General features: G+C 40.1%; 1 protein-coding gene across 1 annotated transcript in view; it reads left to right on the forward strand.

Annotated features, from left to right (window-relative positions):
- SLC25A14 (solute carrier family 25 (mitochondrial carrier, brain), member 14) overlaps nt 1–2972 on the forward strand; it is a 33705-nt gene extending 30733 nt beyond the window's left edge. Inside the window, exons 9-10 of the mRNA XM_011936980.1 lie at nt 1509–1589; nt 2521–2972. Of these exons, the coding sequence (XP_011792370.1) occupies nt 1509–1589; nt 2521–2562 (123 nt within the window). The 3' untranslated portion in view covers nt 2563–2972. The remainder of the gene's footprint in view (nt 1–1508; nt 1590–2520) is intronic.
- Nucleotides 2973–14401: the final 11429 nt, after the last annotated feature.

Here is a 14401-nt window from a genome sequence, read left to right on the forward strand (position 1 = left end):
TCTAGGTTCTAGGTTATTCACATCTGGGCTTTATTTGGGGTGATTTTCACAATTTTCCAACATCAGTTTTGGTCTCAGACCTTTACTATTTGCTGAAGATCCACTGGGGGAAACATATTACCACTATATCTTCATAAATATTGTGCTTATTATTTTACTGTTTGTTCCCAAAAGTGGTTAGTAAGGATAATTATCTCTGGTATACTTAATGAACAGGATGGGATAAAGGATATTTACAACTCTGGCTTCTCATATTATTGTCTTATACAAATATTTCCTTTTTGTAGAATTGTGGTGGGTTTCACTTCACTATTGGAAAGGCAAAATAACATTTTTCAATGTCTAACACAATGCCTAACACACTGTAGTTACTTAATAGATATTTGTCCATTATATATGAACCATTTCTGCTGGCTAAATTCAGCACATGCCACCAGTTTATAATGTTTATGCATAATTTATCATTTAATTCTCATAACCATGTATATAAGATCCCTGTTGTATAAAGTAGGAAACCAAAACTCAAAACACTTCACATTTTTCTTCATGTAATCCTCAAAGCATTCACATGAGGTAGGCCATGGCATTATATAGATTTATAATGATGAAACAAACTCAGAGAAGAATAATGACTTGCCCAACTTTCTATTTTCTTACCCTGCTTTAGTTTTCTTTGTAGCACTTGTTTTTGGATATAATATATATCAATTTGTGTATTTGTCAGCCCCACTAGAATATACACTCCATGAGGGTAGAGACTGCTGTGTAGGTTACCTATTGCTGTGTAACAAATTACTCCAAAACTCACTGCCTTAAACATTTGTTATTTTGCAGTTTCTATGGGCCAGGGATTGCAAAGCAGCTTAGCTGAGTTGATTCTAGCTTAGGCTGTCTCCTGAGGTTGTAGTTCATATGTCAACTAGGGTTGCTGCCATCTAAAGGCTTGACAGGCTGGGATAGCTGCTTCAATGATCACTCATGCAGCTGTTAGCCGGAGCCCTCAGTTCCTCACCATGTAGGCCTCTCTTCATCGTATAGCAGATGGTTTCCTCTAGAGTGAATGAATCTACGAGAGAATAAGGCAGATACTTTATTATATATAATATATATTTTATAACCTAGCAATGGAAGTGACATATGTTCACTACTACCATATTCTGTTGGTAACACAGACCAAATACTATGAGGTGGAGGCTACACAAGGGTACAAATAACTGGAGGTAGGGTTCATTGGGGGCCATCTTGGAGGCTGGCTACCATAGACACTTCTTCTGTCTTGTTTATTAGTATATTCCCAACATCAAGAATGGTGCTTTGCTTATGTATGGTAGGTAAATATTTATTGATTAAGTGGGTGGATGGATTTAGACTACAGATGAATTTAAAATGGACCTTCAGAGAAAAGACTATTCATGGAGCCGTAAGTTGCTCTGAGGTGGGAGTGGAAGGTGATGTCAAATGTAGAGAAAGGTGAATCCACTTTGTTTTTGGTTATGTCTTTCCTGCAGATGTGGAAACATGAGGGCTTTTTTGCACTCTATAAAGGATTTTGGCCAAACTGGCTTCGGCTTGGGCCCTGGAACATCATTGTATCCTTTGAGAGGATGAAAGCAAGTGCTTCAAGCTCCCAGATAATTCTAGGCTATGGGAAGGAAAATTTGATTATTAAAGCCTTTTAGGCTAGTGAGAAACTCAAGCATCCCATTGGTGACCCTTGAGAATGGAATTAAGTAGAGAAACAGCTTTCAATTGGAGGCTAATACAAACTAAAGGGGATGGAAAAGATAGGTCAAACTTTACTCTTTAAAACAAAATGACAACAAACACAGCTAATCTGGAAGGGGCTATGAAGTTTTTAGAAACCCTGATGGAAGAAGCCTACAGGAAAGTCCATGCTGAGGTGGTTCAGATTTCCTACCCCTAACTGTGGGACCAAAATAGCTGGGAAATAAAAACAGGACAGAAGACATTCATGGGGTGACGGAATCCACAGCCAAGTAGGGTTCTTTCTTCATGGGTGAATCTGTCTCCTTCAGTTGTGTTTAGAGTGCCTCCTAAGTGCAGTGCCATGTATTGGATACTGTGTGTGGTGTTGTGTGTATAATGGCAAGCACCACAGCATTGGAAAGTAATTCCCTGCCCTTGTGGGGTCTGTAGACAGAGGGAGGGTATCTCGTTCCCTCTTGGAATCACTCTGATCTTATATGTTATCATTGATGTTCTTGGTTACTCTGTGTGTGTGTGTGTGTGTGTGTGTGTGTGTGTGTGTGTGTGTTTGTCCTGTTTCCCCCTGAAGACTACAAATATATTAAGAGTTTTACTCTGTTGTTCGATGCTAGTGATCTAAATGGGCACATGGTAGGCACTCAACACATGCTTGATTTGACAGGTGGTGTTTTAAAAAAGATTTTAAATGAAGCTTAGAATAGCATAGACTAATTTTAAGAGAATGCAATGCTAATTTTACAACTAGCTTTGGCTTTCAGTGTCAACCTGGTGATCTTCCTTGACTTACTCCAGTTTTTTATTACATATGAGCAGCTAAAGAGGCTTCAAATCTAAGAACTGAATTATATGTGAGCCCAGCCCTGCCAGCCTTTCTACTCCTTTGCCCTTTTCCCATGTTCTGATGTATTTTGACAATGTCGTAAGTGTTTACCAAGCCGTTGGTCTCCTAAGAGCCTCCTGACAGAAGAACAGTGGGGTGGTTCAAAGTTATTTCTATGTTTGTGTTACCATGTTAACTTTTCCCCGAGAGAAAGTGTTAACATTGAGACTCTGGCCCCAGATTGGTATCTTCTATGAAGATGGATACTGATGGGTGACATTGAAAACAGCCTGCTTTCCAAATGTGGTTAAATGTAATTGGTTAGCCCCAGACTTGGGCTAGAGCAGAAGGCATAGGCCAGGGTGGTTATTGCTATATGTGTTACAGACCTCGGTTCTCATTAAAGTATTTATTGGCAGAATCACTTTGTCTTTGTCTTCATTTACTATTTTCTCCTTTGCCAACTCTTGAAATTACATTCTCCAGAGAGTAATAAAGAGAAGATGTCTATGAAATTAAGACTGGACTCTTAAAGTGGACTTTGATGAGACAAGAATGAGTGCATTGTGTTTTCCCACTGCCATTCATGGTCATAATGCCAGTGCTAAACATTGGGCAGGTGGTTCTTTCTTAAACATGAATAAACAAGCAAGTGGCTCATTTGGAAGTTTCTACAGGTAAAAAGCTAAAAAAAAAAGGCTTAAAATAGAAGCCTGTTCCCAGGGTTCTAATCATCTTACAGGTGTAAAGTTCTGGCTACTTTTTTTGTACTGGAACAGAGCCCGGCTCATTGTAGGCACTCAGATATTTGTGGAATTAATAGTTCTTCATCTTTATCCATTCATTAAGTTGTTTAACATTTATTATGTATCTATTATGTCTAGATTCTGGGACTATAAAATGACTAAGACATAGTGTCTGTTTTCAAGCTCACATTATAGAGGAAGAACAGATTTGTAAGTAGATAATTCCAGTAGGACCTAAATACTGTGTGAGAGATAAACAAAATGCTGTGTGGGAGCACAGAGGAGGAACAGCCTTACCTAGAGGATTTGCCAAAGGCTTCATAGCAGAAATGACACTTGAGCTGAGACAGAGGAAGAGTCGATGTTACCATGAGGATAAGGCATTATACATTTTGACAAATGTATAATATGTATCTATCATTATAGAATCATATAGAATGGTTTCACTGCCCTAAAAATCCTCTATGTTCCTCTTATTCATTCCTTCCTCTCCCCTAACCTCTGGCAACCACTGAGGCTTTTTACTGTCTCCATGTTTTTGCATTTTCCAGAATGTCGTATAGTTGGAATCATACTTTTCAGACTGGCTTTTTAAACTTACTTATATGCATTTAAGGTTCCTCCATGTCTTTTCATGGCTTGATAGGTCATTTCTTTTTAGCACTGAATAATATTCCGCTGTCTGGATGTACCAGTTTATTCATTCACCCACTGAAGGACATCTTGGTTGCTTCCAAGTTTTGACAATTATGAATCAAACTGCTATAAATATTTGTGTGTAGGTTTTTGTGTAGACATTTTCAACTCATTTAGGTAAATATAATACCAAGGAGCACAATTGCTAGATGGTATGATAAGAGTATGTTTAGTTTTGTAAGAAACTGCCAAACTGTCTTGTGAAGTGGCTGTACCATTTTGCATTCCCAACAGCAATGAATGAGAGCTATTGTTGCTCCACATCTTCTCCAGCTTTTGGTGCTGTCATCAGTTTGGATTTTGGCCCTTCTGATAGGTGTGTAGTGGTATCTCATTGTTTATATTATTAATTTTTAAAAACATTTACTATATTCATCAGATACCCTACTTATCCCCAAATTAGCAAAAGGGAACCCATTTCTTTTCACAATAGTACAGGCTGAGAATAGTTTCTTTTTCTGTTGCCCAGGATGGAGTGCAGTGGTGTGATCTTGGCTCACTGCAACCTCCACCTCCTGGGTTCAAGCGATTCTCCTGCTTCAGCCTCCTGAGTAGCTGGGATCACAGGCGCCCGCCACCATACCTGGCTAATCTTTTTGTATTTTCAGTAGAGACCGGGTTTCACTATGCTGACCAGGCTGGTCTCGAACGCCTGACTTCAGGTGATCCATCCGCCTCAGCCTCCAAAGTCCTGGGATTACAGGTGTGAGTCACTGTGCCCGGCCTGAAAATAGTTTCTTGAAGGATCTATATCCATTGCAAAATGGCTTTAATTCACCTCAACCTAAATATTATTCCTTCAGAAAAACCTTCCAGTGATTTCCTCTCCCCCAATGTAAATAACTTTCCTCATTATAATTTCATATACCACATATCAGAAGTTATATCTATGTATTATATGTGTGTGATTATTTCACTAATTTCTGTATCTCCCCTCATTTGGGGTTCCATGAAAATAGGGATTATGTCAGTTTTGTTCACTACTGGGTTCTCAGTGCTTTATACAGTTATGTGCACTTAGTACACATTTGTTAAATGAGTAAATGAATTGGTCTGTATCCAAAGGATCTGATTAAATGCCTAAAACATAGGAAAGGTTCAACAAATATTGTGGAATTTAAATTGAATTAAATTAAAATTTGATTAACTGGGCGTGGTGGCCTGTAATCCCAGCTAATAGGGAGGCTGAGGCAGGAGAATCGCTTGAACCCGGGAGGCGGAGGTTGCAGTGAGCCAAAATCATGCCACTGCACTCCAGCCTGGACGACAGAGCAAGACCCCATCTCAAAAAATAAATAAATAAATAAATTTTGAATTATTAGGAAAACGGCTGTAAGCTAAGGATTACTAAAGGTATGAGCAAGTAGGGCCGTGTTTTCCATGGTTTTAGTACCATATATCTGCTGGTGACTTCCAAATATACATCCTCAGCCCAAACTTCTCCCTTGAACTCCATACTTCTATGTCCCACTGCTTATTTTACATCACTCTTAAAGTCTAATAGGCACAAATTGGGTTCAGTGGCACACATCTGTAGTCCCAGCTAACCCAGGAGGCAGAGGCGGGAGGATCACTTGAGCCCAGGAGCTCAAGGCCAACCTGGACAACATAACAAGACCCTGTCTCTAAAAAATAAAGTCGAAATGACACTTCACAAAACAAAATTCTGGATTTGCCCCTAAAAACCCTTTTAGTGGCTCAGGCCTTGAAGTAATCCCTAATTCTTTTTTTTTTTTTTTTGAGACGCAGTCTCGCTCTATCGCCCAGGCTGGAGTGCAGTGGCCGGATCTCAGCTCACTGCAAGCTCCGCCTCCCGGGTTTACGCCATTCTCCTGCCTCAGCCTCCAAAGTAGCTGGGACTACAGGCAACCGCCACCTCGCCCGGCTAGTTTTTTGTATTTTTTAGTAGAGACGGGGTTTCACTGTGTTAGCCAGGATGGTCTCGATCTCCTGACCTCGTGATCCACCCGTCTCGGCCTCCCAAAGTGCTGGGATTACAGGCTTGAGCCACCGCGCCCGGCCAGTAATCCCTAATTCTGCTTGCTCTCTTCCACAACCCACATCCTTTCCCCTAGCTTTCCCCTAGCGAGTCGTATTTGAAGGGATAAAATGATAACCAAAATTTGTAGGTTGTAAGATGCAAAAACTTTCAACTTTTTCCCCCTTTTTCTGAGAGGCTGGAGAATGAAACAACTCAGATAATAATAGCTAATTAATAGTTTAATAATTATTAACTATTAATAATAGGTAATACAGAGTATGGGTTTTATTATGTGCCAGGTACTGTTTAAGTATATTGTGTTTATACTCTGTCTACATCCTTATAACCAGCCCTATGAGAGTAGGTACAATTCTGCTTTTTCAGATGAGAAACTGAGGCACAGAAAGGTGAAATACTTTTGCCTCTAAAACATCACAGAGTCAGTGTTCTAACCCAGGCAGTCTGGCTCATGATCCCATACTTACAATCACTATGCTTGAAGTGTACTGACTTAACCTTGTCCAGTGTCACTTAAAGTTTATAGCAGGTGAGCAGGAAAGAATATTGATTTCATTAATTCCCTTATCTTTATAGCACCCTGGGAGAAAGAAGGTCAATAGTTTTTGTGGTTGGTCACTCTTTATCACTTAACGGTAATACTGGATTAAGATTATTTTCCTGGAGACCTGTGACTGCAAATACATCACTTCCCCTTTCTCCACTTTCTCCCACTTCTCCCTCTTCCCTTTGTTGGCCTTTCTTCTCCATGACTTCCTTCACTGCTCCACCCCCTTCTTCCTCCAGTCTGAGGACAGTTCACTAGGGGTAGCACAACAGGGTTCAAAAAGAGGGTCTTGCAGTCATAGATGACACACCAGAACAACATGAACTTCTTCCTGTTGTATGTAAGACCATTTGTTGAAGAATGTGGAATTATTGATACAGATGCCACTAGTTTGAAATTCAGTAATTTGGACATGGGGCTAGGCTTTCCACCCTTTCTCCTCCAATGGAAAGAAAAATTTTCTTATGCTTATAAACAAATTTATAGGAGGAATGATTACTGTGAACCTGATTATAATTAAATGTCTATTCACCAAAGCATGTCACTTAAGGGGTAATATTTTTATTAGCCTAATCCAGTCAGGATGTTTCATGTAAATTAAAGTAATAAAATTACTGGGTATTAAAAAATAAATATCTTCATGTCTTCTCAAAATGGCCGTTTCTCTCTCTCTCTCTCTCTCTCTATATATATATATATATATATGTGTGTGTGTGTGTGTGTGTGTATGTGTGTGTGTGTGTGTATATTTTTTGTTTGTTTGTTTTTGAGATGGAGTCTCCCTCTGTCGCCCAGGCTGGAGTGCAGTGGTGCTATCTTGGCTCACTGCACCCTCCGCCTCCCGGGTTCAAATGATTCTCCTGTCTCACTCAGCCTCTCAAGTAGCTGAGATTACAGGCATGCGCCACCACACTCGGCTAATTTTTGTATTTTTAGTAGAGACGGGGTTTCGCTATGTTGGCCAGGCTTGTCTTGAACTCCTGACCTCAGGTGATCCACCCACCACGCCCTCCAAAAGTGCTAGGATTACAGGTGTGAGCCACCTCACCCGGCCAATAATTTTTATTTCTGAGGTTTCACTGTTAAAAGATATTTCTTCTCTCTATTCAGTGTCTCAGCATCAGAATTCAGTTGTATTTTGGACTGTGCTTTACTTAGTATAAACACTTCATGCATCCTTGTCTCCCATTTATTTTGTAAATAAGAAAAACCATTTAACACTTTCATTGTATAAGATTACTAAGGGACCTGGTAATATTAAAGTGGTGGTTGGAATTTTGGATAAGAAATGTTTGGATTATGGGTCTGTTTTTCACATTTGAAATGATCTCAGAGCCATTCAGCTATAATTTCTTGGTTTAGTTTTCTCACCTTTTTTTTAAACTACTTCTGAGATGGTATAATACCCATTTGCTTTTCTATAGGAAATGCTTTCATATTTGTTGAATGACTCAATGGACACATCTGCAAAAATACTAAGGAGGGATTGGTGGGTAAAAGCACATTGAACAGTTTTGTTAGACAGCATGGCATTTTACTGGGCCTGTGACTGTGTTATCTCAACAACTTTATCAGCTTTTTAGTGGTTTAATGTCAACACAATTGAGATAGAACTGGAACTGATATGGATGTTTCATGGTAAATGAGAACTGTGATTCAATCATGGGATTGTTGGGCAACATATACCAAATAAAAACAAACCTAAGCAGATGAAGAGAGCCCCTCAGGCTCTTGGCCCTAGGGGGTTTTAGTTTCCCCAGTGCTTGATAGCAAGTGAATCCCATCTGCCCCATTGTGTACAAGGCGTTTTGAAACAAACAGGAACTGCTTTGTGCATTAAAACAGACTCTTAGACTCTTAGCAGCTGCATCAGTCGTTTCTAGGACTCCTCATGAGAGGGCTCTTTGAGCCCAGTGGCTGATTATGGTCCCAACAGCTTGTAAATCTAGGGAACATATGGCTGAGTAGTAGCATGTTAAAGCTCTCATGCACTTTACCCTGCCATGGTTGATCCATTAGGTGAAGCATATCTTGCCCTTTCAGCAAACTGCAAGACTATGGCTTCAAGGCTTCATTCAGCAAATTCAAGAATGGTTTCTTAGCTCTGTGTGAAAATGTTTTCTTATTCTCATGTCTACTTAGCATTTTATGGAGCAACTACGTCCGAAAATTTTAAGAACCAAAACACTGAAATCGATATCTGGATATCACACTGCGCTGTATTGATGATGAAGCTTTACTCTGTGAGAGGCATTCTTAAACTACTGTGTTCTGTTAGTTCAAATTTCTGAATTTGCAGAAGGCAGATGAACCCTAGCAGTAGGCCATATCAAAAAGTTTTCTTTTGTAAAATAATAATAAAAATAAAATAAAAAAAGCAACTTGTTAACTTCCTTAGTATGGTTTATTCTTTCAGGAAGCCATGTGCTTTTATCTCTTTGGGATATTCCTATCAGTGTGGTCTGTTCATTTATGGCTCACCTATGACTTCTCTTAGCAGATATCTCAGGGAAATGTTACACTTCAAGAAATGCCAGCAGAAATGTGAATCAAAATTCCTGGCCCGGTGCAGTGGCTCATACGTGTAATCCCAGCACTTTGGAGGGCCGAAGTGGGTGGATCACGAGGTTAGGAGTTCCAGACCAGCCTGGCCAATATGGTGAAACGCTGTCTCTACTAAAAAAAATACAAAAAATTAGCTGGGAGTGGTGGTGTGCACCTGTAGTCAGAGCTACACAGGAGGCTGAGGCAGGAGAATCGCTTGAACCTGAGAGGCGGAGGTTGCAGTGAGCCAAGATCGTGCCACTGCACTCCAACCTGGGCAACAGAGTGAGACTCCATCTCAAAAAAAATTACTTATAAATATTTAATGCTCCTTGATCTAGTAATACTGCTTGGTGAATTTATCCTAAGGAATGGGACAGAGACATGCCAATGATTTATACACAAAGATATTTATCATGGTATTATAACAGAAATTAGAAATAACCTAAGTTTTAGCACACTATAAGGAAATAGTTAAAGTATTGTATCATTTGTTGAAAAAGCATGTAACCATTACAAGTTGTGTTTTTGAAAAAGACTTGATGACATAGGAAAATATACACAATATAATGTTAAGTGAAAAAAACAGATGAAGGAGAATAACAGTGGTCATCTCTGGATAGTATAATTATGGGTACCTTTGTGATTTCCTATGTTTGCAAAATTTTTTTAATGAACAAAAGTTGTTTTTATAATTGTAAAAGAAATAGTAAACATCATTTATATATCAATCTATACCTCTAGAAGATATCCCAGCAAAGCTGGGGCAATTTTAGTACATAGCTCTCAATAAATGTTTGTGAGATAGGTAAGTGGATGGACAGACAGACGAATGAATGAATGACAATTGGCATTTGTAGGCACCACCATTGAATTTATAAGATTGCAGAAATAACAAGTGAAGATTTGTTAATTAAAAGGAGAAAATTCCAGACCAGTCAGCAGTTTGAAGGATGACGTGGAAAGTACTGAAGGAGCCACAAAATTGAGTGGCTGACAGTAGCCGAGGAATTGTGGTCTGTCATTAGGTCCATTGCTATTCTTGTTTCTGTTGATTCTGTGTGTGTCCTTAAGTATCTTGTGCCTGCTGTTTTCACTGGTCTCTATTCAGTTTGGCCAGTGACTGAGCATGGTAAGAATGAAATCAAAGTCATGAGTTCAATTCCTATTTGAACCAGTTAACACTTCTCCTTCTAGGGAGGAGATATCCCAAGGCTATCTCTGGCTGACACTGGACATATGGACAAGCAGGGGTGTGGTGGTCAGGGCAACCTGCCTCTAACACTTCTGAAACCACTTAAAACACCTCTGTACAGAGGGCTATAGTGTCCTTATGTTTTTTGAGAATAGTCCTCTGAAATTGAGGTGTTGATATGTATAACATTTCCTACCTAAGGAATTAATATAAAACTTAGTCATGTTACAATTTTTATTACAAATTCAGCCTGGTGCAGTGGCTTCCTCCTGTAATCACAGCACATTGAGAGGCTGAGGTGGGAGGATCACTCAAGACGATCATGAACAACATAGGAAGACCCTGTCTCTACAAAATATAAATAAATCATCTGGGCATGCTGGCATGTGCCTGTGTTCCCAGTTACTCAGGAAGCTGAGGTGGGAGGATCGCTTGAGTCTGGGAAGTTGAAGCTATAGAGAGCCATGATCACAACACTGCACTCCAGCCTGGGTGATGAGCAAGACCCTGTCTCTTAAAACAATAACACCACAAATTCACAGTAAGCTGTTCATGGAAATAATAAATGGGACTGATTGGCCTACATTGCATCCTACAAGGTATTATAATATCTGGGGTGTTTTTATCACCTTGCTGAACTAAATCTGGCTTCTCGGTAAGCCCATCAGGAGATAACAGTAGATGTGTGAATGAAATCTAAATGTTTCCAGTACATTCCCTTGTCTGTGAAGGAGCCTGCATCAAAGAAAGCCATTAGACTTTTGCGTAGCATCCTGTATGTCTGCTCTTGGTGACTTATTAAACACAGTGTTTTGAGACAGAGTCTCACTCTGTCACCCAGTCTGGAGTGCAGTGGCGCGATCTCGGCTCACTGCAATCTCGGCCGCCCAGGTTCAAGCGATTCTCCTGCCTTAGCCTCTTGAGTAACTGGGATTACAGGCACCTGCCATTGTGCCCGGCTAATTTTTGTATTTTTAGTAGAGATGGGGCTTCACCATATTGGTCAGGCTGGTCTTGAGCTCCTGACCTCATGATCCACCTGCCTCAGCCTCCCAACATGCTGGGATTACAGGTGTGAGCCACCATGCCGGGTGAAACACAGTGTTTTTTTTAATTATGATTACTCTTAAATCCAATTACCATACTAGTGCCAGTGCCTTGTTTGTATCTGCTCTGTCTTGATACTGCTAAGGTATTAGATTTATTGTTTGTCTTTTTTAACCTGAATCACCTCTCATTACTCATTTTAAAAAATCTTATTCAGGGGTTGAGGAATTCATAGTTCTGAGTCCAATTGTCCTTGTCCTATATGGCATAATATCTGAATATGAGGGACTCCCTTAAATGGGTCAACTGACTGTTTAGTTCAGGGTGTTTAAGGAAGAGGAAGAGAACTGACATTTTTAAGCACTAACAGTGTGCTGTAGTTTACTAGATATTTACGTATATATTATCTGAGTTAATCTTCAATATAACCATGTAAAGTAGGCATTATTACCCCAGTTTGATGAATGAGGGATCTAGTTTGAGAATTAAAATGACTGAATTATCATTTGAACACTGGTCTGTTGGATTTCAAGACCTGTGATTTTTCCACTGCACATGCTGACTCCCAGGGGTAGCAGAGTTTCTTAGATTGAACCTAATAACACACTGATCACCTGTCCTCCCCTCCCCTCCTGCTTTTCTGTATTTAAATATATATATATATTATTTTTAATTGATAAATAATTGTATATATTACATGGGGTACAAAGTGATGTTGATATATATATGTTTAAAATGTGGAATGATTAAATCAGGCTAATTTACTTTTTTTTTTTTTTTTTTTTTTGAGACAGAGTATCACTCTGTCACCCAGGCTGCAGTGCAGTGGCACAATCTTGGCTCACTGCAACCTCCGAATCCCAGATTCAAGCAATTCTCCTGCCTCAGCCTCCCGAATAGCTGGGATTACAGGCGCCCACCATCACGCCCGGCCAATTTTTGTATTTTTAGTAGAGGCGGGGTTTCACCATGTTGGCCAGGCTGGTCTCGAACTCCTGACCTCAGATGATCCGCCTGCCTCAGCCTCCCAAAGTGCTGGGATTACAGGCGTGAGCCACTGCACCTGGATAACTTGTCATATATTTTCACAGTGAGAATGTATCTATGTAATTTCAAAAGAAACAAACATGCCCCTTAACTACCTCTCCCTGTTCCAGCCCAGACACCATTTTGCAAAGGGATTTTCCAAACAACACAAAAGTGCCTATGTGTGTGAGTGCACACCCACGCAAATATATATAGTCACACATCTCTTAATGATAGAGATATGTTCTAAGAAATGCATCATTAGGCAATTTTGTCATTGTGTGAACATCACAGTGTCCTTACACAAACCTAGATGGTATAGCCTACTGTACATCTAGGCTATATGGTATGGCCTATTGCTCCTAGGCTACAAACCTACAGCTTATTACTGTACTGGATACTGTAATTATTATACAATGGTAAGTATTTGTGTATCTAAACGTTTCTAAACACAGGAAAGGTATAGTAAGAATACAGTACTATAATCTTATGGGACCACCATCATATATGTGGTCCATTGTTGACTGAAACATCATTATGTGCCACAGAACTGTATATATTTATATATATACACATATATACTATTTTATATATGTAATATATGTTATATACAAAATACACAGATACATATGTACATTATATAGTATACACATTACATATATTAAAATAACACATACATACATGAAAGAGAGAGAGAGAGAGAGAGAGATAGAGAGGGTTTGTGTTTCCCTTTATTCATATTGCTTTTACTGGCCTGGAGTACAACTGTAGAGAGAGGGGTGTGTGTGGATTGAAAGAAATGTAGGACATGACAGGGTGGGAGAATCAGTATTTGAGGCTCTTCTTGGAGTGGGAGGTGCTTTGAGGAAATAACCCTATCCTTCTGGGGCATCTGAGTCTTCTTGCAGCAATGGATGATACCGGCTAACATTTATGGGGCCTTTAAGTGCCAGGTACTGTGCCAAATATACAACGTGGATTTTCATTTAACCTTCATGACAATTCTGTAAGGAAGGTACTATTCATACCTTGATTTTACAGGTGAGGAAATCAAGGCACACAGAGAGGGTGACTTATTTGCCCAGCGCTACACCACTTGTAAGTGGAAGATGTTGGAAATCGACATACAGGCCAGCAGCTTGTGTGAGACCTGTGGACAGCCACCAAGAGTTCATCCCGTCTCATGTCAACTATAGAGATTACATCTTGTCCCCTTTTGTTACCAGTTTGTGTCTCTGTGCCCTTGCACATCCTGCCACCACTGGCCTTCAAGTAGACACTTTTATACTTTGGGGTTTTTTTAAGGTCGTTAGGCTGAGAAGTAGTAGAAGCCTTTCTTTGTTGATAAAGTCCAATGATCATGGAAAATGAGGCCTATTTTACCCTAAGCCCAAGGAAATGTATAAATCTGGACTCATGTGCACCTCTCTATTTATCTTATCACTCCTGCTTTCCATTCTTGCTATTGCCTTTTTCATTCAGTACTTTATTATCTTTCATCTGCACTATTACTGTAGCCTTCTAACTACTCATCCTGTCTCCCCACACAAACATTGCCTACACAGCAGGTTTATGGAGTGCCTACTCTATGTTAGTTACTATGCTAGGAAAGAGCTTTTCATACATTCAATAACATGCTGTGAACTATGAGTTATTATCTCATCTCCATTTCATAAGCAAAGAAGCTGAGGCTTGGGACCGGGTGCGGTGGCTCATGCCTGTAATCCCAGCACTTTGGGAGGCCAAGGCAGGCGGATCACAAGGTTAGGAGATCGAGACAATCCTGGCGAACATGGTGAAACCCTGTCTCTACTAAAAATACAAAAAAAATGAGCCGGGTGTAGTGGCAGGCGCCTGTAGTCCCAACCACTCAGGTGACTGAGGCAGGCGGATCACAAGGTCAGGAGATCGAGACAATCCTGGCGAACACGGTGAAACCCCGTCTCTACCAAAAAATACAAAAAAAACTAGCCGGGCGAGTTGGCGGCGCCTGTAGTCCCAGCTACTCGGGAGGCTGAGGCAGGAGAATGGCGTGAACCCGGGGGGCGGAGCT

This window comes from Colobus angolensis, unplaced genomic scaffold, assembly GCF_000951035.1.
Source record: "Colobus angolensis palliatus isolate OR3802 unplaced genomic scaffold, Cang.pa_1.0 Scaffold159, whole genome shotgun sequence".
In the NCBI taxonomy this organism is placed as follows: domain Eukaryota; kingdom Metazoa; phylum Chordata; class Mammalia; order Primates; family Cercopithecidae; genus Colobus; species Colobus angolensis.